The sequence below is a fragment of the Stenella coeruleoalba genome (genome assembly GCF_951394435.1).
Source record: "Stenella coeruleoalba genome assembly, chromosome: 14".
Classification (NCBI taxonomy): Eukaryota; Metazoa; Chordata; class Mammalia; order Artiodactyla; family Delphinidae; genus Stenella; species Stenella coeruleoalba.
The window spans coordinates 17,702,764-17,730,708 of NC_137160.1; the positions used below are offsets into that span (position 1 = coordinate 17,702,764).

Consider the following 27,945-nt stretch of genomic DNA (forward strand, 5'->3'; position numbering starts at 1 on the left):
GAAAGGCAGGCCTTCTGTGGTGGAGCAACGTACAGTTTGACAACGAGAAGGTACCAATGACAACACCCTTGTCCCCTTTTTGGCCAGGATGGGATGGGAAAGAGCTCTTCTGAGGGCCCCCACATGAGAAGCCACGGCCTAAAAGATTCAGGAGTCGGTTCTCAGAGCACTGCTCAACAGCCCTCAGGGATGTCAGAGCTGCAACCAAGGGGGGCCCTTTGTAGAGGAGGAAACACCTCGCAGACATGTTTGTACACCTCCCCCGACAGAACTCCGGTCTCCACGCTGCTAATATGTTTGAACGATTCAGAGACACGAAAGCGGCTTTGGTGAAGGCATCAGCTCAAGGGGACCTGTGTTAGTTTTGGGGGGTGTGAGCAGCGGAGGGTGGGGGAATGTTTTCTAGAAGTGCTTCATTCCAGTGACGGGCACTAGTTCAAAAGACAAAATGTAAAGAGACCTCATTCTGGGATGGTGATGGACACGGGCAAATTCCACGTAAGAGTCACAACTTCCCACTCAGCATCTTGCACATTGTAAAATCATCGATAGGTGTTCATCGCCTGAACACCACCACTAAGTATTTAATTGGTGAACTACTTTCCTTCTGAAAAAACTTGCTATAGGCACGCTGTAGCTGGGGTGTTAGAAGGAGAACTGGAAGCAGAGTTTCTGCAAGGAAAAATACCACGCCTGTTGAGGGTGTATTGTATGATGGCTGAGAGACACGTCTCTTATCACCTGACTCTTCCACCTACTAATTGTGTGACCTTGAGCAAATTAGGTAACTTACCTATGCCTCGGCTTCCTCATCCATAAAATGGGAACAACAATAGCACCTGATATAATTGTCATGAGGACTAAATGAGTTAATACATGTAAAGTTCTTAGAACCATTCCTGGCACATAATAAGTACTTACTATAGTAAGTACACACTTTAGTAGCTATAATAATTATCATCATCATCACCATTTGCATCTCTGAATATACACCACAGAAAGGATATAAAAGGTGTAGTTGTTTTGCTATTTTTCTAGGGCAAGTAAGTGCTAATAACATGCTAATAAATAAGGGAAATGAGTTCCCCCAAATAGTTTAAACTTGCCTATTCCTTAAACACTTGTGATTTGCAGATATATATAACCTGATAATAACAAATTATCTCAGTTTCAGCTTAAAGTTGCTAATACAAATGATATAGACTTTGGTTTGCAACTCTTCTCTATCATTTCCAACAGTGTGAAAATTTAATATTCTTTCTGTTATACAGTGAAATGGAATACTTCCGGAAGCTTTAGAGATTTGTTTTTTCATCAAGAACTTTAATATTGAAAGACAGTCGTCTGTTGGGGAGTTTTTAGGACTAGGGATATGGACTAAAATGGTTTTAGAAGGATTTCTACTCATGTGAGTGCAGGAGCAACATCTATGTTTATTATAAAAGGCATCCTATAAAATAGTAACTTATTTAAGAATTTTACTGGAAGTTAGGATAGACGCTGTTTTACATCCCATTATTGTTATCATCATCCAAGATAAGCACAAACCAAAGATTTGGAGGAGGTTTTTTAAAAAAATGAGCTCATGCACTGTTCTAAGTAGACAGTATTCATTTTCTTACTGGATTTTAAGTGCCCATTTAGAATGAACAGAGCTGATTCAGCTTTTCACTTGAAAAGCAGAATCAATCAGTCTGTCTACATAATAACAACGTTTAAGAAAAGGTAAACTATGTCTGAAAATACAGACTTTTAACTCTTTGTCTGGATTTTTTTCCCTCATTCAGTTCAAAACTTTAAATACTTATTTTACTCTGAATTTTTTGTATCTTATCTATGTTATAGCTTTAATGTTTTCCCAATGATTTTTTTAATTTGAATTATTCTAATATAGTACATCCAATTTTAAAGGAATGCACACTGTAAAAAAGAAACAGAGACTATAGAAAAATAAACAGTTAAGAAAGGAAAGTTATCCTTTACGACAAACCCCCTCCACCACCTGAGGTAACCATAAGAAACACTTTGGGGTGTGTCTTTCCAGACTTTTTCCCCACTTCATATGTATATCTGCATGTACATGCCTGAATATCGATCCTTGCATACAGTCTTCTGCTTCAAAAATGATTTTATTTTACATACTTTTCTGAAACTTTGCTAGTTTCTCTTTAAATTTATCTTACACTGGCATCTTTCCACGTCAGTAGAAATGGATTGCCCTCAACCTTTTTAATGGCTGTATGGTATGCCACTGTGCCAGTATCTTTCAATGGAAGAACTGTTGGTAAGCAATAATTACATCTAGAGGATGCTGGTGAATAAAAGTGTTTTAACATAGGGCTTCCCTGGTGGCACAGTGGTTGGGAGTCCGCCTGCCGATGCAGAGGACACGGGTTCGTGCCCCGGTCTGGGAAGATCCCACATGCCGCGGAGCGGTTGGGCCCGTGAGCCATGGCCGCTGAGCCTGCATGTCCGGAGCCTGTGCTCCGCAACAGGAGCGGCCACAATAGCGAGAGGCCCGCGTACCGCAAAAAAAAAAAAAAAAGTGTTTTAATATAAAGTACGTTTTCTATGAAAATCATATTAAAAGGCCAATTGAGAAATAATCAGTTAAATCCAGGAAAACCATAGAAAATACTTTAAATTTCAATGTCTATACTACAAAGACTTAGGTGATTTATCCATTTACAGTAAATTAGAGAAATTTACATCCTGAGTTCTTTAAAGTTAGTTTCCTCCTTACTCCTACTCCTGTCTTTTTAATATCTACTAAGAAGTCCAAGTAGCTAAGACATTAAATATATTGCTCGGGTCTATGATTGAGAATTTCTTCATTCTTAGCAGTGAAATATGCAATGGAAAAGAATACACACTATAATTTTTGCAAAGTGATCATTGATTCATTGGTCAGAGATTTATAATCGCATTTAATGTGGTATTTCATTCAGTGACGGCCAATTTTGCATATGGAAATGGCTTAGGGTTTGCAGTCAGAGGATTTCTCTGGCTGATAAACAATCACTCATCTTTTTTTTTTTTCTCTTTTTCTTTTTTAGCATTTTTAAAACATTTTTATTGGAGTAGAGTTGATTTACAATGTTGCGTTAGTTTCTGCTGTACAGCAAAATGAATCAGTTACACATATACATATATCCCCTCTTTTTTAGATTATTTTCCCATATGGGTCATTACAGCTAAAACATCACCAGTCCTCCTTTTAACTACTGTGCACAACTGCCAGGTCCCCCGCTTTGTGTTCCTCCCATCACAGCACCTGGGAATCTTCTCTGTGTCCTGGATACCCTTCCATCATAGTGTTGCGACATTTCTCTGATTTTCTGCTCTGTCTCTGCCAAGCCAACTTCAAGGCCTTTGAGGGCGGGCAGAGACCCTGACTGACCGGATGGAGCTGAACGGCCCACACTGGCCCAACCTAGCACAGTGCACAGAGGTAGAAATAAGTTTGTCCTTATTCAAGTAATAGAAAAATGACTGATGTGCCCTGAGCATAGTGAACTGAGATTGGGTCTTGAAGAATGCCTGACACATTTAATAGGATATCATCTGTAACGTAAGCCCAATGATACACAGTTTTGCTGCCAGGTGTCATGTATGACGGTACTGTGGGTAACACCAAACATCTAGGATTCTTTAAGGAGGCCCCCTTCTGGGGCCAGCAGCATTGCCTTTTGAGGAGAGCCAGGAATCCCCAGAAAAGTGAAGAGTCCTTTAAAGTAAGTAGAATAAGTTTCAGGATTTGTACTGAGCCTCAAAAAAACTAATCCCAGATCTTCCTGTCTACCCTACCTTCTCCCCAAGTACTGGATCCTAGGAAAGGTTATGACTTCGGGATACAGAGGATGCAGAAAACAGAAGAGTTTTCAGAAAGAAGAAGTAAGTTTCATATTTCAGTGCAACCAAAGGTTCCACTGAATCAGAGGTTCTCCACCAAGTGTGGTCTGCGGATGCCTTGGGGGCCTTATGCTCCTATTGGGAAGTGTGTGAGAGCAAAACTATTTTTGTAAAACTCCTGAGATGTCATATGGTCTTTTCATTGTGTTGAACTGGCACTGATGGTATACAGTGATGGGTAAAACTGCTGGTACTTCAGTCTGAATCAAGGCAGTGGCACCAAACTGTACCAGGCATCATTATACACTTCACTGCCATGCACTGGTAGTAAATAAAACAACCAAGTGTTTCCACTTAAGAATATCCTTGATGAAGCAGTAAAAATTATTAATCTTATTTAAATTTTGACCCTTGAGTACATGTTGTTTTATTATTCACTGTGACAGAATGGGAAGTATACATAAAGCACTTCTAATGTCAACGGAAATAGGATTGGTGTCTCAGGGGAAAACGCTTGGAAGACTGAGGTGCGAGCTTAACTAGCTGTTTCTTCACTTTCACTGAAAGTATAACCAACAGAGAAACTATGATTATTTGGACTCGGGTATTTGGCAGACATTTTCTTGAAAATGAACTGCTTTGTTCCCATCCAGGAAAGCAACTGACAGAGTTTGTTGCCAATGATAAAATTCAAGCTTTCAAGTAGAAATTTTGGAAAATAGAATCTGGCTTCCCAATACTCACTGACTTTTTTTTTTATGAGATCAGCAGCGATATTAGCAACTAAGAGATTCTGATATTGTGGATTGCAACGTGACAGTATATGGAGAATTTACATATAATTCAAACCAAGATTTTCCAAAGACAAGTGCATAATGTTATAAAATCATGCATGGGTGAAAGACACACTCACAAAACCACTCAAAGACCCACCCAATGGATGGAACGTAACAGTATGAAAAGTTCATTAAAATTACAAATTCCACATTGCAGCTAACCTTTAAAAAACGATTACATGTTGAGTTTTGGTGAACTACCAAAGAAGATGCACAATTATTTTAAAAGGCTATTGAAATATGACTCCCTTTTTCAACTATATATCTATGCAAGGCCAGATTTTCACCATAAACTTCAACTAAAACAACATATGGCAACAGATTAAAGACATGTGCAGATATAAAAATCCATCTGTCTTCTATTAAGCCAGGCATTAAAGAAATCTGCAAAAATGTTAAGCAATGCTACATTTCTCAGTAGTTTTTCTGTTTTGGCAAGTAGTTATTTTTCACAAAAATAAGTTTTTATATCAACACGAATTGAGTTTTTTATTATTAAATAAGTCAATAAATATTATTTTAAAAATCTCAGTTTTAATTTCTAATATATTAAAAATCTATAGATACAACTTTTATAAACAAAAATTCTTCACAGTCTTCAATTTTTAAGGGGTTCTGAGACCAAAAGTTTGAGAACCACTACACTCAAGTTTGAAAAGCATTTGGCAATCAAAAAGTTGTTTGGAGGATTTGAGAAGATGGCGGAAGAGTAAGACGCGGAGATCACCTTCCTCCCCACAAATACATCAGAAATACATCTACACGTGGAACAACTCCTACAGAACACCTACTGAACGCTGGCAGAAGACCTCAGACCTCCCAAAAGGCAAGAAACTCCCCACGTACCTGGGTAGGGCAAAAGAAAAAGAAAAAACAGAGACAAAAGAATAGGTATGGGACCTGCACCAGTGGGAGGAAGCCGTGAAGGAGGAAAGGTTTCCACACACTAGGAAGCCCCTTCGTGGGCGGAGACTGCAGGTGGAGGAGGGGGAAGCTTCGGATCCGCGGAGAAGGGCGCAGCAACAGGGGTGCAGAGGGCAAAGCGGACAGATTCCCGCACAGAGGATTGGTGCCGACCAGCACTCACCAGCCTGAGAGGCTTCTTTGCTCACCCGCCGGGGCGGCTGGGGTTGGGAGCTGAGGCTCGGGCTTCGGTCAGAACGCAGGGAGAGGACTGGGGTTGGCGGTGTGAACACAGCCTGTAGGGGGTTAGTGCACCACGGCTAACCGGGAGGGAGTCTGGGAAAAAGTCTAGAGCTGCCAAAGAGGCAAGAGACCATTGTTTCAGGGTGCGTGAGGAGAGGGGATTCAGAGCACTGCCTAAACAAGCTCCAGAGACGGGGGTGAGCCACGGCTATCAGCGTGGACACCAGAGACAGGCATGGGACGCTAAAGCTGCTGCTGCTGCCACCAAGAAGCCTGTGTGCGAGCACAGGTCACTATCCACACCTCCCGTCCGGGGAGCCTGTGCTGCCCGCCACTGTCAGGGTCCCGGGATCCAGGGACAACTTCCCCGGGAGAACGCACGGCGCGCCTCAGGCTGATGCAACGTCACGCCGGCCTCTGCCGCCGCAGGCTCGCCCCGCACTACGTCCTCCTCCCTCCCCCCGGCTTGAGTGAGCCAGAGCCCCCGAATCAGCGGCTTCTTTAACCCCGTCCTGTCTGAGCGAAGAACAGATGCCCTCGGGCGACCTACACGCAGAGGCGGGTCCAAATCCAAAGCTGAACCCCGGGAACTGTGCGAACACAGAAGAGAAAGGGAAATATCTCCCAGCACGCTCAGGAGCAGCGGATTAAATCTCCACAATCAACTTGATGTATCCTACATCTGCAGAATACCTGAATATACAATGAATCATCCCAAATTGAGGAGGTGGACTTTGGGAGCAAGATATATTATTTTTTCCCCTTTTCCTCTTTTTCTGTGTGGATGAAAGGTTCTTGGTGCTCCAGCCAGGCGTCAGGGCTGTGCCTCTGAAGTGGGACAGCCAACTTCAGGACACTGGTCCACAAGAAACCTCCCAGCTCCACGTAATATCAAACGGCGAAAATCTCCCAGAGATCTCCATCTCAACACCAAGACCCAGCTTCACTCAATGACCAGCAAGCTACAGTGCTGGACACCCTATGCCAGACAACTAGCAAGACAGGAACACAGCCCCATCCATTAGCAGAGAGGCTGCCTAAAATCATAATAAGGCCACAGACACCCCAAAACACACCACCAGATATGGACCTGCCCACCAGAAAGACAAGATCCAGCCACATCAACCCGAACACAGGAACTAGTACCCTCCACCAGGAAGCCTACACAAGTCACTGAACCAACCTTAGCCACTGGGAACAGACACCAAAAACAACGGGAACTACAAACTTGCAGCCTGTGAAAAGGAGACTCCAACCACAGTAAGTTAAGAAAAATGAGAAGACAGGAAAACACACAGCAGATGAAGGAGCAAGGTAAAAACCCACCAGACCTAACAAATGAAGAGAATATAGGCAGTCTACCTGAAAAAGGATTCAGAATAATGATACTAAAGATGATCCAAAATCTTGGAAATGGAATAGAGAAAATGCAAGAAACATGTAACAAGGACCTAGAAGAACTAAAGAGGAAACAAGCAATGATGAACAACACAATAAATGAAATTGAAAATACTCTACAAGGGATAAATAGCAGAATAACTGAGGCAGAAGAATAGATACGTGACCTGGAAGATGAAATAGTGGAAATAACTACTGCAGAGCAGAATAAAGAAAAAAGAATGAAAAGAACTGAGGACAGTCTCAGAGACCTCAGAGGCAACATTAAACGCACCAATATTGGAATTATAAGGGTCCCAGAAGAAGAAGAGAAAAAGAAAGGGACTGAGAAAATATTTGAAGAGATTATAGTTGAAAACTTCCCTAATATGGGAAAGGAAATAGTTAATCAAGTCCAGGAAGCACAGAGAGTCCCATACAGGGTAAATCCAAGGAGAAACATGCCAAGACACATATTAATCAAACTATCAAAAATTAAATACAAAGAAAACACATTAAAAGCAGCAAGGGAAAAACAACAAATAACACACAAGGGAATCCCCATAAGGTTAGCAGCTGATTTTTCAGCAGAAACGCTGCAAGCCAGAAGGGAGTGGCAGGACATATTTAAAGTGATGAAGGAGAAAAACCTACAACCAAGATTACTCTACCCAGCAAGGATCTCATTCAGATTTGATGGAGAAATTAAAACCTTTACAGACAAGCAAAAGCTGAGAGTTCAGCACCACCAAACCAGCTTTACAACAAATGCTAAAGGAACTTCTCCAGGCAAGAAACACAAGAGAAGGAAAAGACCTACAATAATAAACCCAAAACAATAAGAAAATGGGAATACGAACATACATATCGATAACTACCTTAAATGTAAATGGATTAAATGTTCCCACCAAAAGACACAGACCGGCTGAATGGATACAAAAGCAAGACCCATATATATGCTGTCTACAAGAGACCCACTTCAGACCTAGGGACACATACAGACTGAGAGTGAGGAGATGGAAAAAGATATTCCATGCAAATGGAAATCAAAAGAAAGCTGGAGTAGCAATTCTAATATCAGACAAAATAGACTTTAAAATAAAGACTATTACAGGAGACAAAGAAGGATACTACATAAAGATCAAGGGATCGATCCAAGAAGAAGATATAACAATTGTAAATATTTATACACCCAACATAGGAGTACCTCAATACATAAGGCAAATACTAACAGCCATAAAAGGGGAAATCGACAGTAACACATTCATAGTACGGGACTTTAACACCCCACTTTCACCAATGGACAGATCATCCAAAATGAAAATAAGTAAGTAAACACAAGCTTTAAATGATACATTAAACAAGATGGACTTAATGGATATTTATAGGACATTCCATCCAAAAACAACAGAATACACAGTTTTCTCATGTGCTCATGGAACATTCTCCAGGATAGATCATATCTTGGGTCACAAATCAAGCCTTGGTAAATTTAATAAAATTGAAATCATATCAAGTATCTTTTCCGACCACAACACTATGAGACTAGATATCAATTACAGGAAAAGATCTGTAAAAAATACAAACACATGGAGGCTAAACAATACACTACTTAATAACGAAGTGATCACTGAAGGAATCAAAGAGGAAATCAAAACATACCTAGAAACAAATGACAATGGAGACAGGACAACCCAAAACCTATGGGATGCAGCAAAAGCAGTTCTAAGAGGAAAGTTTATAGCAATACAATCCTACCTTAAGAAACAGGAAACATCTCAAATAAACAACTGAATCTTGAACCTAAAGCAATTAGAGAAAGAAGAACAAAAGAACCCCAAAGTTAGCAGAAGGAAAGAAATCATAAAGATCAGATCAGAAATAAATGAAAAACAAACGAACGAAACGATAGCAAAGATCAATAAAACTAAAAGCTGGTTCTTTGAGAAGATAAAGAAAATTGATAAAACATTAGCCAGACTCATCAAGGAAATAAGGGAGAAGACTCAATAGAATTAGAAATGAAAAAGGAGAAGTAACAACTGACACTGCAGAAATACAAAGGATCATGAGAGATTACTACAAGAAAATCTATGCCAATAAAATGGACAACATGGAAGAAATTCTTAGAAATGCACAACTGGCCAAGACTGAACCAGGAAGAAATAGAAAATATGAACAGACCAATCACAAGCACTGAAATTGAAACTGTGATTAAAAATCTTCTAACAAACAAAAGCCCAGGACCAGATGGCTTCACAGGCGAATTCTATCAAACATTTAGAGAAGAGCTAACACCTATCCTTCTAAAACTCTTCCAAAATGTAGCAGAGGGAGGAACACTCCCAAACTCATTCTACGAGACCACCATCACCCTGATTCCAAAACCAAACACAGATGTCACAAAGAAAGAAAACTACAGGCCAATATCACTGATGAACATAGATGCAAAAATCCTCAACAAAATACTAGCAAACAGAATCCAACAGCACATTTAAAGGATCATACACCATGATCAAGTGGGGTTTATTCCAGGAATGCAAGGATTCTTCAATATATGCAAATCAATCAACGTGATACACCATATTAACAAATTGAAGGTGAAAAACCATATGATCATCTCAATACATGCAGAGAAAGCTTTCGACCAAATTCAACACCCATTTATGATAAAAGTCCTGCAGAAAGTAGGCACAGAGGGAACTTTCCTCAACATAATAAAGGCCATATATGACAAACCGACAGCCAACATCGTCCTCAATGGTGAAAAACTGAAAGCATTTCCACTAAGATCAGGAACAAGACAAGGTTGCTCACTCTCACCACTATTATTAAACATAGTTTTGGAAGTGTTAGCCACAGCAAACAGAGAAGAAAAAGAAATAAAAGGAATCCAAATCAGAAAAGAAGAAGTAAAGCTGTCACTGTTTGCAGATGACATGATACTATACATAGAGAATCCTAAAGATGCTACCAGAAAACTACTAGAGCTAATCAATTAATGTGGTAAATTATCAGAATACAAAATTAATGCACAGAAATCTCTTACATTCCTATACACTAATGATGAAAAATCTGAAAGTGAAATTAAGAAAACACTCCCATTTACCATGGCAACAAAAAGAATAAAATATCTAGGTAAAAACCTACCTAAGGAGACAAAAGACCTGTATACAGAAAACTGTAAGACACTGATGAAAGAAATTAAAGATGATACAAATAGATGGAGAGATATACCATGTTCTTGGATTGGAAGAATCAACATTGTGAAAATGACTCTACTACTCAAAGCAATCTACAGATTCAATGCAATCCCTATCAAACTACCACTGGCATTTTTCACAGAACTAGAACAAAAAATTTCACAATTTGTATGGAAACACAAAAGACCTCAAATAGCTAAAGCAATCTTGAGAAAGAAAAATGGAGCTGGAGGAATCAGGCTCCCTGACTTTAGACTATACTACAAAGCTACAGTAATCATGACAGTATGGTACTGTCACAAAACAGAAATATAGATCAATGGAACAGGATAGAAAGCCCAGAGATAAACCCATGCACATATGGTCACCTTATCTTTGATAAAGGAGGCAAGAATATACAGTGGAACAAAGACAGCCTGTTCAATAAGTGGTACTGGGAAAACTGGACAGGTACATGTAAAAGTATGAAATTAGGACACTGCCTAACACCATACACAAAAATAAGCTCCAAATGGATTAAAGACCTAAATGTAAGGCCAGACACTATCAAACTCTTAGAGGAAAACATAGGCAGAAAACTCTATGACATAAATCACAGCAAGATCCTTTCTGACCCACCACCTAGAGAAATGGAAATAACAAAAATAAACAAATGGGACCTAATGAAACTTAAAAGCTTTTGCACAGCAAAGGAAACCATAAACAAGACCAAAAGACAACCCTCAGAATGGGAGAAAATATTTGCAAATGAAGCAACGGACAAAGGATTAATCTCCAAAATTTACAAGCAGCTCATGCAGCTCAATAACAAAAAAAGAAAAAACCCAATCCAAAAATGGGCAGAAGACCTAAATAGACATCTCTCCAAAGAAGATATACAGATTGCCAACAAACACATGAAAGGATGCTCAACATCATTAATCGTTAGAGAAATGCAAATCAAAACTACAATGAGATATCATCTCACACCAGTCAGAATGGCCATCATCAAAAAATCTGGAAACAATAAATGCTGGAGAGGGTGTGGAGAAAGGGGAACACTCTTGCACTGCTGGTGGGAATGTGAATTGGTACAGCTACTATGGAGAACAGTATGGAGGTTCCTTAAAAAACTACAAATAGAACTATCGTACGACCCAGCAATCCCACTACTGGGCATATACCCTGAGAAAACCATAATTCAAAAAGAGTCGGGTTTCCCTGGTGGCGCAGTGGTTGAGAGTCCGCCTGCCAATGCAGGGGACACGGGTTTGTGCCGCGCTCCAGGAAGATCCCACATGCCACGGAGCGGCTGGGCCCGTGAGCCATGGCCGCTGAGCCTGCGCGTCCGGAGCCTGTGCTCCGTAACGGGAGAGGCCACAACAGTGAGAGGCGCACGTACTGCAAATAAATAAATAAATAAAGGAAAAAGAGTCATGTGCCAAAATGTTCATTGCAGCTCTATTTAAAATAGCCAGCACATGGAAGTAACCTAAGTGTCCATCAACAGATGAATGGATAAAGAAGATGTGGCACATGTATACAATGGAATATTACTCAGCTATAAAAAGAAACGAAATTGAGTTATTTGTAGTGAGGTGGATGGACCTAGAGTCTGTCACACAGAGTGAAGTAAGTCAGAAAGAGAAAAACAAATATCATATGCTAACACATATATATGGAATCTAGGGGAAAAAAAAGGTCATGAAGAACCTAGGGGTAAGACGGGAATAAAGACACAGACCTACTAGAGAATGGACTTGAGGATATGGGGAGGGGGGAGGGTAAGATGTGACAAAGTGAGAGAGTGGCATGGACATATATACACTACCAAATGTAAAACAGATAGCTAGTGGGAAGCAGCCGCATAGCACAGGGAGATCACCTTGGTGGTTTGTGACCACCTAGAGGGGTGGGATAGGGAAGGTGGGAGGGAGGGAGACGCAAGAGGGAAGAGATATGGGAACATATGTATATGTATAACTAATTCACTTTGTTATAAAGCAGAAAGTAACACACCATTGTAAAGCAATTATACTCCAATAAAGATATTAAAAAAAAAAGAAAAGTTGTTTGTAGGGACCCCCCTGGGGGTGCATTTGTCAAGAATCCACCTGCCAATGCAGGGGACACAGGTTCGATCCCTCGTCCGGGAAGATCCCATATGCCGCAGAGCAATTAAGTCCGTGTGCCACAACTACTGAGCCTGCATTCTAGAGCCCGCGAGCCACAACTACTCAGCCCACATGCCACAAGTACTGAAGCCTGTGCTCCTAGAGCCCTTGCTCCACAACAAGAGAAGCCACCACAATGAGAAGCCTGCGCATCGCAACGAAGAGGAGCCCCCGCTTGCAGCAAGGAAGACCCAATGCAGCCAAAAAAAAAAAGTTGTTTGTAACCAGGGGGAGAGAGAGAGATTAGCAAACTAGTGGGGGCAAAGACCAGATGACAGTAGATCAGAAGGGCAGGAGAGGTGACAAAATGGACAGAGCACACGCTCTCCTTCCTGGGCAAGGAGAGATGAGAGGCTGGACAGTGGAGAGAGGAGACACAGAGGGAAGGAAGAGTTTCAAATGAGAGACAGTAGCACGTTTCCAGACAGAGGAAGAGAAGTTGAGGATAAAAGTGAGAGAAGAGGGGACTTCCCTGGTGGTCCAGTGGTTGAAACTTCGCCTTCCAATGCAGGGGATGTGGGTTTGATCTCTGGTCAGGGAGCTAAGATCTCACACGCCTCATGGCCAAAAAACCAAAACATAAAACAGAAGCAATATTGTAACAAATTCAATAAAGACTTTAAGAAAAAATGGTCCACATCAAAAAAAAAATCTTTAAGAAGAAACTGAGAGAAGGGTTATCTAAGGAGCAAGGGGAGTTGAGAGAGGATGGTAAAGGAAGGATGAAGTAAGGAAGAGGCCTGGGCCTGGGACACAACAACAGCCATCTCACCCTCTGCTGAGATGGAGCAACTGTGTCACGTGGGTGCCTATGCAGCAGGTGCACACCCCGCCCTGCAGAATACAGAGCAGTTGTGAGATCCGTTCAGTCAAGCTGGGCTTCACTTTCATCTGATCGTCAGCACAAGAATGCTCGTAAGTTTGTCCGTTTGTCAAATGAAGGCTAGAGGTGGGTAATTTATAACGTGAGGTCCTTTGCAGATTCCAAATTCTACAACTTGTAATTCTATAAAAATAATGCAGCAAGGTCACTGCTTAAGTGAAATAACTGGTACCATTTATTATGATGAAATTAAGGACTAAACACATGAAGCAGCATAGCTGGTATCATTATTCAACCACAGTTATTGAGTGCCTATATTGAGTGTTCAGATTTTCTAAACTAAAAACTGGGACAGAGCTCAACAAAGGATTTCTTCGGAATCTATGAATTTATTTGACAAGTCTTTAATAGGCATAAAATCAAATCACTCTTAGTTATACATCAAATAAATTGCCTCCACTTAAAAGAATAAAAATGCATGATAAAAGGATCTATGTGAGAATTCTGGGGTATATGGCTTTTGGCCAGATGAAGCCCTCTACTACTTGCTATGGGAAACAATAAAAGAAATGGATGCAAAAACCCCTTTCTTCAAGCTACTCATAATGTGCATAATTGAGGAGCTGTAAGTGACTAAAAATCACATGTAGAGGCATATCTAATCTTTGCTATGAAAAAATTCTAAAACCTCTTACTCTCCAAATTAATCATATTTTCCCATCAACTTAGAATTTTATTAAAAAATCTCTAATCCTTTATTTGTTATGTATTATCTCACTACTAGCCCTTAAGAACATAATAAAATTGCCTTAAATTTAAAAATTGTATTTTAATTTCATTATATTTCCAGAGGTACTTTATCTTCCTTTCTAACTGAGCTTTGATAGTCAGTAGTTTATGAGAGCTTCAATTTTTCTATTCTGAGATTAGTAAAGAATATTTTTTGTATAGCAGAAATTAACACAACATTGTAAATCAACTATACTTCAATTTTAGAAGAATACTTTTGCAAAATGAATAACAAACCCTTAAAGTATTCATTTCAGAACAAGTATATATCATACCTGTGTGTGTGCTATACTGCTTTTCTCTTAGTTTAGTAACATCTGTGCATTTCTACACTTTTGTATTTTGTGCTACTGCATCAAATATAGTAGTGTAAAATGAGTCAGTGTTTATATGGTGACCAAAAGAGAAATAATTAATCAGACTGAGTCAAGCATGGCATGCTCCATGCTGGTTGGTCTGTATATGAGGGTCTTCACAAGGATATTCAAGTTCAGTAACACAGCAACTGATAACTAAATTTTAACAATGAATTCTGAGGAAACTTCAGTGATGTTTACCCGTCCAAACCTCGAAAAAAGTTAATTCTACTTTCTTAGTGTCTAGGATATTTTTAACTGAGGATGCTGTATTATTTATAGTCTCGGCAATTAAATGTAAATTACTCAGAACCCTCTACTTCTGCCTCTAACAACAATCATCTAGAGAGCTGGATGATGCCTTTTGGAAGATCACCTAGGACAGTGGTCCCCAACCTTTTTAGCACCAGGGACCAGTTTCTTGGAAGACAATTTTTCTATGGACCGGGGCGGGGGTGGGGGGTGGGGAAGGATGGTTTTGGGATGATTCAAGTGCATTGATTTATTTTTTTAACATCTTTATTGGAGTATAATTGCTTTACAATGGTGTGTTAATTTCTGCTTATAACAAAGTGAATCAGCTATACGTATACATATATCCCCATACCCTCTCCCTCTTGCGTCTTCCTCCCACCCCTCTAGGTGGTCAAAAAGCACGGAGCTGATCTCCTTGTGCTATGAAGCGCATTGATTTATTATGGTGTCTCTGAAGTCAAACCTCTCTGCTAATGATAATCTGTATTTGCAGCCACTCCCCAGTGCTAGCATCACTGCCTCAGCTCCATCTCAGATCATCAGGCATTAGACTCTCATAAGGAGAGCGCAACCTAGATCCCTCACATGTTTAGTTCACAGTAGGGTTTGCGTTCCTATGAGAATATAATGGCGCTGCTGATGTAACAGGAGGCAGAGCTCAGGCAGTAATGCGAGCAATAGGGAGACTGCTTCATCTGTATTTACATCTGGCCGTAAATACAGATAAAGCTTCACTTGCTCACCTGCTGCTCACCTCCTGCTGTGCGGCCCAGTTCCTAACAGGCCACAGACCGGTGCTGGTCCATGGCCCGGGGGGTTGGGGACCCCTGATCTAGGAGACTGACAAAGGCAAAACAAAGTGCAATGAGATGGGAGAGAATCTAGAGGAATTCATTTCTTAAATGTTACCTTATTGTACTTCTTAGTCTGCTTATTCATAAACACAAAATTAATTCAATGTTGCAACAATCTTGTTGCTAATATATCTGTGTTCTAGAAAGAATACAGTTTAATTCCTATATAATAAAATAGCTTTATTTGTTACAGCGATGCAAAATCTGGTGATAGAACTATTTTGAATAACTATGTTTTGAAGGATATGTATGCTATAGTCTCTCACAGGCAATGAAATCTAAGTAATTTTCTTGTATTATTAATGGATACCACTGTATTTTTAACAATATCCCTGGAACTAAAATGTAAATATTAGGAAATATTTAAATCTGACTATAAAGTTTACACGGCAGCTAAAACTGTAATTTTTAAAATATGGAACTATAAATGGATCAAAATTCCCAAAGCAATCCTGAGGAAAAAGAACAAAGCTGGAGGCATAACACTTCCAGACTTCACATTATATTACAGAGCTACAGTAATCAAAACAGCATGGTACTGGCACAAAAACAGACACATAGATCAATGAAACAGAATAGAGAGCCCAGAAATAAATCCACACACCTAGGGTCGATTAATCTATGACAAAGGCGGCAAGAATATACTATGGGAAAAGAAAGTCTCTTCGCCAAGTGGTATTGGGAAAGCTGGACTGCTACATGTAAATCAATGGAATCAAAACACTTCCTCACACCATATACAAAAATAAACTAAAAATGGTTTAAAGACCTAAATATAGACATGACACTATTAAACTCCTAGAAGAAAACATAGGTAAAACATTCTTTGACATAAAATGTAGCGATATTTTCTTAAATTAGTCACCCAAGGCAAACGAAATAAAAGCAAAAATAAATAAATGGAACACACTCAAACTTTAAAGCTTTTGCACTGCAAAGGAAGCTATTAACAAAACAAAAAGACAACTTACAGAATGGGACAAAATATTTGCAAATGATGTGACTGAAATGGAGTCCATATCTGAAATATACAACTCAATATCAAAAAAACAAACAACCCAATTAAAAAATGGACAGAAGACCTACATAGCATTTTTCCAAAGAAGACATACAGATGGCCAACAATACAAATCAAAACCACAATGAGGTATAACCTCACACTGGTCAGAATGGCTATCATCAAAAAGTCTACAAATAATAAATGCTGGAGAGAGTGTGGAGAAAAGGGAACTCTCTTACACTGTTGGTGGGAATGTAAATTGGTGCCGCCACTATGGAAAACAGTATGGAAGTTCCTTAAAAAACTAAAAATAGAGCTACCATATGATCCAGCAATTCTACTCCTGGGCATAAATCCAGAAAAAAACAAAAACTTTAATTTGAAAAGATACATGCACCCCAATGTTCACAGCAGCACTATTTACAATAGCCAAGACATGGAAACAACCCAAGTGTCCATCAACAGACAATTGGCTTAAGAAGATGTGAGATATATATATAACTTAGCCATAAAAAAGAATGAAATATTGCTATTTGCAGCAACATGGGTGGACCTAGAGAATATTATACTTAGTGAAGTAAGTCAAACAGAGAAAGACAAATATCACTTACATGTGTAATATTAAAAATAATACAAATGAATTTGTATATGAAACAGAAACAGAGTCACAGACATGAAAACAAATTTATGGTTACCAAAGGGGAGAGGGAGGGAAAGAGGGACAAATTAGGAATATGGGATTAACAGATACAAATTAATATACATGAAAGAGATAAGCAACAAGGATTTACTGTATAGTGCTGGGAACTATATTCAATATGTTGTAATAACCTATAATGGAATATAATCTGAAAAAAAACTGAGTCACTTTGTTGTACATCTGAAATTAACACAATATTGTAAATCAACTACACTTCAATTTAAAAAATTATGTTATTTTTGTATCTTTTACTAAATAAAATATAGATAAATATCCACAGACACATAAATGACTCCAGGAAGATCCAGGATATTTCAATTAATACAAAGAAGACGATTTTTTAATTTTTAGAAAATAATCATAGTATTGTATGTAAAATGATTATCTTTGTTTCCATGCCTCTGAAATAAAATTATAAACGTGTTATATTTCACATACACATACATATGTACATAAATACATATATATATACATACATATTACAGAAAGGACTTAGGGAAGCTTATAGAACGTAATTCAGTAAAAAGATAGAAAAGGAAGATAAGCTTGAGGTGTGATGATGAGATAAAGAGAATGGAGATGTAAGCCGTAACTACTAAAGTGAGGTGGGGAATTTGATTTTGAGCTGCCCAATGACCAAAGCAAAATGTTTACATTAACTCTGGTTAAGTATAATTAAAAACAAAAAACATATACTCGTTCCTTAGGACAAAACGAACAAAAAATGCCTGTCATCTGGATTTGAAAGAAATGTTTTTATTGAGTCCTTACAGAAGGGACCCTAAACAATGGACATCAGTATGACGCTTACAGTAACTGCACTGTCAACCTTCTTAAGACACTCACATGGCAGGTTCCTCAGTGCAAACTGCAGGCAAAACACTGACAAGGAACTTGGGGAAGGGAACGCTGAAGGAGGTCAGACAATGTGGTCCAAACAGGCAGCTCTCTGATGGTTTAGCTTAATCTAGGGATATAAACTAGAATATGTAGAGGGATAAATGGACCCTGTGTTTTTTAAACTAACTTCTAATTGTTCTGGTTTTTTTCAATGGAGTTTTAGATAAAAGTCAATTAATGAACAGCTTGAAGTTAAAGTCTCCGGCAGGCATTCTGTGCTACTGTCTAAGGGCAAGTCTTTAAAAATTAAGTGCATCACTGGAATGCAGGAGCTGAAGGGCTGTCTTTAGATGTTTCCTTGGAAATTCTGAGTTTACTCAATATGTAAACAGAAAGGCATTCTAGGATACAGGCTCTGACATAACCGAACATGGTCACAAAGGACAATGACTCAGGTTTTGTTTTCTTGATTTCGGATTATTAGGGCACTTGTTTTCGAACTTTAGTGTGCATAAGAATCATCAGGCTTCGTGACAGTCTGATGCAGTGGCTCTCGGGGGAGCCTAGAAATCAGGTAATTCTCTTGAAGATAGTCCAGGAACTACACTTAGAGATCATTATTCCTCAGAGGGCCTAACAGAGAATGAGCACTTAATACCTGTGTTTAGTGTCCTTAGTTCTCTCAACTAACAGGCACTGAATGTATTTTAATATTGACATGTGTGAGCTCTTTCCCAAGACATTCTTGAGAGTCGCCAAATCTATAAAACAACTGAGTCTATAAACTGCATATGGCCGTCCTTCAGTATCTACAGATGTTCAAACCCTTACATAAAAGGCCTTATGACAGTTGGCTGTCCGTTTCCACAGGTCCCACATCGGCAGATTCAACCACCCGCTCCGCAGATGGAAATTCTTCTGAGGACTCTCAATTCCACGTTGATCTCAGTCCTACAAACAGGTATGTTCCTCTTGAACAACTGCTCTATTTCTATCATCTGAACATTGTGACTTAGGTGTTGATGGTCTGCCCCTCTTGGCACACTGGATGCTAAGAAGTTTAGATACAAACATATGGCTCAAGTCTGGCAAATTATTCATCTCTGCGGTCTATAACCTCATATTTTAATATCAACAAGTGAGTTTCGGGTCAGTAAGAAGACAATTATATCAAATTTTACTGGCATGTGTTCTAATCCATTTCTGTTTTCAAGCAGAAGATATTACAAGAAGCTTTAACAACTGACGGAAAAATATTATACGAACAAACTTAGAAAAATCAAACTTTCTGTATCAATCCTTCTTTCTTTCATTGTACTTACAATTTATAGCTTAAACTTAAATATGTTTTGAGTAAATATGTCAGAGGACAAAGAAATTTACTTAACAACATACTTCAGTGGATGGCTTCACCACTCATTAAATTGTATATTAAGTCATTTAATCATTAATAAACCTGAATAAATGAATGAATAAACAAACAAACCTGAATAAACTGACTATTGGTATGTAGCAACATACAATACAGAGGTCAGCCTAAGCTTAAAGCCAAGACTTTCATAGCACCAATAAAGTGGAAATTTTACATACAATCTGAAAAATAACTGCCAAGTTACTAACAGTAAAGAAAATCTTAGAGAAATTACCACGTTCAAGTTTTAAAATTCTGAACCCAGATGCATATCAGAATCACAAGCCTACTTGTCAAGGTTATAAAACAAAACAAATCTAAAAAACAAGAAAACCAATCTTAGGATCATTCCACATTTGACGATGCTACTTCATCTTGGTACTCAGAAAATAGAGAAATTTATGTATAACCCAAATGAGAGTACTTTTGATTTTTAAATATTCAATGACTTCAGGATACTAGAATAGTTCTTAATTGAATTAATACAACTTTAGATGTGAAGAGCATCTTTATAACATTGACTAAAATTTATTTAATATTTTGGGAAGTAAACCAATTTTTTTACATATATGAAAATGATAATAATGCCATCCTATAGTTTTTATGCATATAAAATTCTTTAAAATAAATATTAACTAATTTCTTACACAAATTTTGGGTTTTCACATTATTGCTCAGATGGAGAGACCCCCCTCCCTGGAAACTAATATTCTCTGAATACCTAAATCACAAGTATTCTGCTAGGTGCTTTGACAAATATCATCTCATTAAAAGAAACAACAGTAAATGAAGTTTTATAGTTTTTTATGACCTACCAACCATAAGAACTGAATATTGGTATGTAGCGACATTATAGAGGCTAGCCTAAGCTAAAACCCACAGCATCTTTAAGAAAGGGCAAAGGAAAGAAGAAAACAAACAAACAAGCAAAAAGAATACAACATTATATAAAGATTTTAAAAACAAATTTCACCTGACTGGACCACAGATATTCACATCACTGACTTTGACTAGAGTTTCACTAGTTTGACTAGTGAAAGGCATTTATTTATAAGTAGAGGGCAAATAAGTGCTGTAAGGCACGTACAATGGTACAAACATGGCAGGTTTTCAATAAAATAAGTTTTACTTCTGTTGATATGTTAATATGTTTGTTGTTGTTCATTTATCAATCTAGTACAAATCAGCCTAAATAAGTAGCATGGCATCGCCCTGTAAAACTTTGGAGGTCCCACCTAAGCTTAGTGTTCTCTGAAGTCCTCCATGATTTATTATCTGTTCCAACTAATTTAGTACAAGCCTTACATTGTTATTCATCTTTCTAAGTTTATGCACTGACTTTTTATGGCTTATATCTTCACAGCTCTAATAATACCAAATACAATTTAATAAGAGGTAGTTAACTACCTCAATTTATAACTACTTGTTATAAATCCTATGTTTCATGAGATTATATCTTATCAACTATGTTCTGGAAAGAGAATTACATGTGTTTGCTCAATTCTGCTGACTCGCCACTGCTTGCAGAATAATAACCAAATTTCTGTGTATGGAACTCAAAGCCGTATCCTGTGGCCCTATGCTAGACTTCCATCCTACCTACACTCCAGCCACTACCACAGAGCATTTGCCAAACTCACTGTATACTTTTGTACCTCCAAACACTGGTCAGTATGATTCTTTCTGCAATTCTAGATGGCACACACTTACTTATTCTGCAAAGCTCACCCCATCAACTCTTCAGTGAAGCTTTCCCAGAACCCACCACCACTCCTACCAGCACCCCACAAACCCCTGCGGAGCGCAAATCCTTCTTCCGTTTGGCAGCCACTTTTATTAAAGTACTTTTCTCCTTTAGTAAAAGGAAATTATTATTATTAGTCTGCCTTCTCCTTTGTGAAACTTTCCAAGACTCCATTATTATTATTATTATTCTGCTTCCTCTTCTGTGAACTCTCTAAGCCTCCCATATCCAGAGTTAAGCACTACATTTATTGCCCAACCCTGTCCCTCATACGTAATTCTCTCCCAGCACATAACACAGCACCCTGGCGTTACTTATCTTTATAATTACCTGCCTTACACAGATGTAGAGAACAAACGTATGGACCCCAAGGGGGGAAAACCGCGGGGGGGTGGGGGTGTGTGCTGAATTGGGCGATTGGATTGACATGTATACACTGATGTGTATAAAACTGATGACTAATAAGAACCTGCAGTATAAACAAACAAACAAAACAAAACAAAAAATGATTACCTGCCCTATTAGACACTATGCTCCTTGAGGACATGATCTCATTCATCATTGCACCCCCAGAGCCTAGTCAGCACTTGATACACAGTAGATGTTCAATAAATATTATTAAATTAACAAACAAAATACAATTGCTTTCTGCCAAATCAGAAAAGAACTGGTACCGAGCATTCCATTTAGACACCTGCCTCCTTAGCATTCAAGCAGAAACCTTGCTCTCCAGTGATTAAACAAGAGCAAACCAAAGTGGATGTGCAGAAAGTAAGGTGACTGAAGGAACTGGGGAGAAGTCAGGCTTCCAGCAAGGGCAAAGGTAGGCCCTTTACATGTTGAACAATTCCCTCACGTTAGCTCCAGGGGGGTTATTTACACAGCAGTGACTGCTGTAAGCAATGCTTTGCTAACCTTCAGTAAGATAATCCCTAATGAAACTGCTTCCTCACCTCCACTAAGTGACAGATAAATGTCCATTTTTGCATAGACATTTCCTTAGAGAATAATCGACTGGGAATATAACAACTACATGTATTTTTCACATCAGTTAATTATACAAAAGCATTTAATATATATAATTTTTAATGAAAAGAACACAAACCAGAATTAATGTGGCATGATGTTAAAAAATTACTGTATCCTAACATGCCTACTCTATATCACAAGAAAATATCTGTACACATGTACACTACAGCATAATCTTTTTCTATGTGTTCTTGATTTAACTTCTGGATGGTATAAATCAGAAACAGCAAAATGAAGAGACTAGGATGTAAAACCTACTGTAAATATGACGAAAGATATGGGAAGACGCAGAGTACAATTAATTCAGCAAATATTTTTGAAATGCCAGGAAATACAAAAGGCATAAAGATGCATAGTGTAACGCCACTGCTTTCAGGAAACTTATCTGAAATAAAGCCTTCCACTACAATATACTCACAGAACCAAGCAAACATAAGTAAGGATAGCATTGAGCTTGTCTTAAAAAGAAAAATGTTATGTAACTATGACTAACTGGTTGCTCTGTTTTCGACAAAAACAATTATCTTCAACAGATTTTAACACTCTTTCTACTGAACACATGAACGTAAAAAAATTTTTAGGGACCTCCCTGGTGGCGCAGCGTTAAGAATCCACCTACCAATGCAGGGGACATGGGTTCGAGCCCTGGTACGGGAAGATCCCACATGCTGCGGAGCAACTAAGCCCGTGCGCCACAACTACTGAGCCTGCGCTCTAGAGCCGGCGAGCTACAACTACTGAGCCCACGTGCCACAACTACTGAAGCCTGGGTGCCTAGAACCTGTGCTCCACAGCAAGAGAAGCCACCGCAACGAGGTGCCCATGCACTGCAACGAGAAGCCCGCGCACCACAACGAAGAGCAGCCCCCGCTCGCCGCAACTAGAGAAAGCCCGCGTGCAGCAACGAAGGCCCAACGCAGCCAAAAATAAATAAATATATTAAAAAAAATTTTTTTTAAACAAAATGTACCTCAAGCTATAAACATTCTGAGAGCCAAAAACTACTTTAAGAGAAAAATAAACATAAGGCGACTACATTTCGACATTTAAAAAATCTTCACTTCATAATAATTAAATGCTCTACACATACAAATTATTAGAGTTATACTTCACATATACAACATTGTTTATAAAAGTTTTAACTGTTCTTGACTTCTTTGAACTGCTCTTGGCCTGTTTTCTCAGAGGGAAAACACCTATACTTAGTAGGACAATATGCAAATGCTGGCCTTTATATCAAAAATAAAATTTACCAGCAAAAAGTTGGCATAAAGGTTTCTATTGGCTGAAAAGTATATCTTCCTCCTCTAAGTTATAGCTTCCTAACTCTCTCTTTTGTAATGTGAAAGCTAATTTGAGTAATGGATATAAGAATACAGACATATTTAATAGATGCTATCTCTTACTCATATTTTTTAGGTTTTGAGAAAACCTCTTCACAACACAATTTCAAACAGTGGTTTTATTATAGTTGTGTTTTTGACTAAATATAAGGTGCTTAAATTGTCTTAGAAAGTAAGCAGATATTAATTCATAATTGGAATTCTAATTGGGCACAACTACGAACTCATCCTGCTCAAAAAATTGTTTTAAATTATTTGTTACTAAAAATTATTTATTTTGCATGCTATTGAAGGCTTCTTTACCTGCAGATGGCTGGGAAACATTCCTGAAGACCTTTCTTTTTAACTAAAGATCCTTCAAGGCAGTACATAATGATGTCCATAACCTTTACAGAAAAGACACAAATCTAAAATTAGTTTCAAATACTTAATTTTCCATAATTTAAATTATTAACTTAGGCCTCATTTGCATTAAAATTCTACATAGTTTGATTTTGATATTTACTTTAAAACTACAGTATATTTACTAAAATTACAGTGTACTTACTTTATACTATAGGCCATCCTTTCTCTTACCTGTGAAAACCATTTTTTAAAGACAGCACACAGTAAAATAAAGAAACCAGACTTGTTTACTTGAAAGGCAATTCCTATTTATGTACAGGATAGGTAGCTTTTATTCAAGCACACTCTATGTTCTGTTTTACTTATAGTGAAAGATACGGAAGAGACTATAACCTTTAAAAACTCTAATACAGTCCATTCCATGTGAATGGTAAATGGACATAGCAATCATTTTGATTTTTGAGGAAATTTAAATCAAGTCTCCAGAAATGATACAAAAGTTCATTCATTTTAGTCATCTCTTTCTTTCATTTAGAGGTGCTGGAAATAAAGATGCTGATTTACATTACGACACTAGAATATTTAATTTAGCTGTGGATGTACTGATATAATTTAAAACAGAATATTCTTACCTCCACAAGAAGATCCACGACATCCGTGGGCATCTTTTCAATAAGAATTTCAATGACTCTCAGAATTTCCCCTTTAGCTCGGGCAAGAGTTGTGGTGTGCATATTCTGCTGGGATTGGGTATTTGCTGCAAGAGCAGTATGTCTGTGCACCTAGAAAAACATTTCCATGTTGCAGATATGGTCGACACTTGATAGACTTTTACATTTCTAGCCACTGGTTTTTCACTTACTAATACAACAGAAAAAAAAATCAACAAAAACAAATGTCTTGGGGTGGGTCAGGAAACACTTTTAATTACAAACAAAGTACTTAGTACAATAAACACTCAGTATGTGTTCCCTAATAGAATTCTAGTTCTTGGGCATTATATGAGACTTTAATACAATATCACCATGACATTTTTAAAAAGGGACAGACAGAAGGTTTGTCAATCTTGCATATTCAGCATTGAGGTGGGTAGCAGTTAGGAGACACCAGCGCGTATAAGACATGATTCTTGTTCTCAAGTAATAATGGTAAATGATGCTTACATAGCACTTACTGTGTCCCAGGCACCATTCTAGGTGCTTTATAATCAAGTTGGGAAATTAAAAAAAAACATACCTCCAAAAATAATGAACACCGTGTAAACACAGCTGACCCTTGAACAATGCTGGGAGTTACGGGCGCCAACCCTCCACGGAGTTGAAAATCCGTGTACAACTTACAGGTGGCCCTCTGTGTCCAAGGATTCAACCATCCACAAGAATGTTCAGTCCTGTAGTATTTACTACTGAAAAAAATTCACATATAAGTGGACCTGCGCAGTTCAAACCCATGTTGTTCAAGGGTCAACTGTAATGTAAGTTCAGTGTGATTTTTCTTCCTTGTACAAACTGTAAGTCTTAACAGTTCAAAGGAGAAACAGCATTAACAGGCCCTGGGCCAGCCATGCAGGAGTGGGCATGGGGATGGGGTTAGGGACAGCTGTCATGGTGAGAAATACTTCAGTATTTTACTCTAAACCTCTAAGTGAAGTGGAAAACATTTTTTTAAAAGGTAATAAATGTGGACTATTACATTAAAATATTAGTTAGAACACGAAGAATGTGGGAATCATTGGCAATTAGTTAGACCATTAACATTAAAATATTTAAAAATTACCTTTCTAGTCAAATGCTGGAGTAGAACAAACCCCAAGCATGGCTATTCTAACAGTTCATTTAAAAATACTCATATGTAAATGGTGAAAATTAAGCTTAAAAACACAATTAATATAAAATACTTGTTTATCTCTTTAAAGAGGCAATTTAATGCCTGGCCTTTGTAAGACCTGTATCTGTATCAGACTAATGTAAGGCTTATACAGTATATTCAATATTAGTATCTCTGTATATTCCACTGATATGAAAAACTGGTAAAAAAAAAAAAAAACCACGTCTAATAAATCTGTTCATTTATACATACATATACTTTATAAAAATATATACTATCTATAAAATATAGACATATACATATGTATATTTTAAACACAGTGGACTCTCAGTGCACCACTATGCACTATTAGAAAAACATAGCCCCTTAGTCTGCAAATCTATTTTAGGCGTGAATTCAAAGTCCCACTGCCTCAGATAAACCCATACAATCTGCTATTAGGCCCTTCTTTCCTCCCTTCTAGCTACATTCATGTCACAAATATTTGCTGCATGCCGATTAAGGATGGCTCTGGGGCAGACATAGGTCCAGCAGGTTGTAGGTTACCAGGGCAGACTCCGAGGTATTTATTTAGTATTTTAAAAATTCATCTTAGCTACAGGAAAAACAACTCAGGCAGAGCCCATACCCCACGGACACTGAGTCTGCACATTATTCATGCTAAAATGGAACAAACCTTTAAAGAAAATTCAGGCGTTTATCTTCCTTGCCTTTTCTCCCACTACTAAGACCTATAGGAAAGACCTTATTAATTGGTTCATTGTTCTTTACTAGTTTTTCAGTTAGATGTGGGCAATTAGAGCACTGAGAATTCGGGAATCAATTGGCATTCAAGTCTTTATCTGTGATATGTAATAGGAAAAACAATTAGCAAGTTTATGACTTACATTTTTGTTTACAGTTGGAGAGCCAGTGTTAAATAAGTTTTGTTTTGATTATAGGTAGATACTTACACTTGTAAAATGTGGATACCTTTAATATATTTTAATTTGAACAAGCCTGCTATATTTCAGATTGAGAAATTACTGTAAATACAAATATTTACAAGTGAATTAACGTTGAGAACAGAAATGACTACAAAAGCACAAGTAATGAATGCACTGCCGTGGAATTCTGCGTGCATGCACACAGGTACATACGTATTCATCCCAGCCCCAAATTATTAACTTGCATTGTTCTAGAACAAACTGTAAGGGTTATCTATAGATACGGACCCTCGGCTCACAATATGAGATAATTCCTCTAACTGCGAAGAGGGAGCACACTGAGAAGTTCCTCTCACCTCTTTGGCTATAGTCGTGATGAAGGCGGGTGGTCTGGCCGTGGCAATGAGAGACAGGGCATGCCTTGAGGAGCGGGCAGAGTCAGCTGCAGGGCTCAGAGGCAGCCCCATTGTGATGCTAAACAGGGATCAGAATAAAAGGAAGAAAGAAAAGAAGCATTAGAAATATAGACTGAAAAGATTAGACACAGCTTATAATGTCAGTTCAAGGTCAATGGGAGCACTCAAACAGTTAGAATATAATGGACTTGCAACAATGAGCAGTGATTAGGAGTCAGGGTGTTCTGGCATCACATACAAAATCGAATAATTAACCGTGAAGATTGAAAACAGTATGTGCATCTGTCCAAAGTGTTAAAAACGCCTTGTTAACAAATTATCAAGAACTAGTACTGAATACGTATCACATAGCTCCGAATAAGGCAAGAAAGAATATTGTGCAGAGCATTTTCAATTTTTTCCCTTAAAAAACTTAAAGGTAAAAATTTGTTTATAAGGCCAAGTTGAAAGGCTGTATTTAAGGCCTATATCTGAGAGGAAGCAAAACTCATTCTTGTCCATAAAATTACCGAAGAACTGAAAATCACAAAATTATTTTTAGCTTATATATTATTTTTAGTTTGAAATACCCTCAGTAGCGCTAGTTTACCCTACACTCAATACTTTCAGAACCAATCTAATCAGCATTTTCTGCCAGTAGGTATTCAGTATTGTTGCAAAAAATTCTATTAACTGATACTTACTCTCTCTCTATAAAGAACATACACATGACATGGTCCA

At 38.2% G+C, this 27,945-nt stretch overlaps 1 protein-coding gene across 4 annotated transcripts in view; it reads right to left on the reverse strand.

Annotated features, from left to right (window-relative positions):
- WDR7 (WD repeat domain 7) overlaps nt 1-27,945 on the reverse strand; it is a 370,882-nt gene that overhangs the window by 80,239 nt on the left and 262,698 nt on the right. For all 4 annotated transcript variants that reach the window (XM_079942515.1, XM_079942514.1, XM_079942512.1 and 1 more), the window contains 3 exons: nt 27,166-27,283; nt 24,689-24,838; nt 24,015-24,097 (listed from right to left, as the gene is read on the reverse strand). In XM_079942515.1, coding sequence (XP_079798641.1) covers nt 24,015-24,097; nt 24,689-24,838; nt 27,166-27,283 — 351 coding nt within the window. The remainder of the gene's footprint in view (nt 1-24,014; nt 24,098-24,688; nt 24,839-27,165; nt 27,284-27,945) is intronic.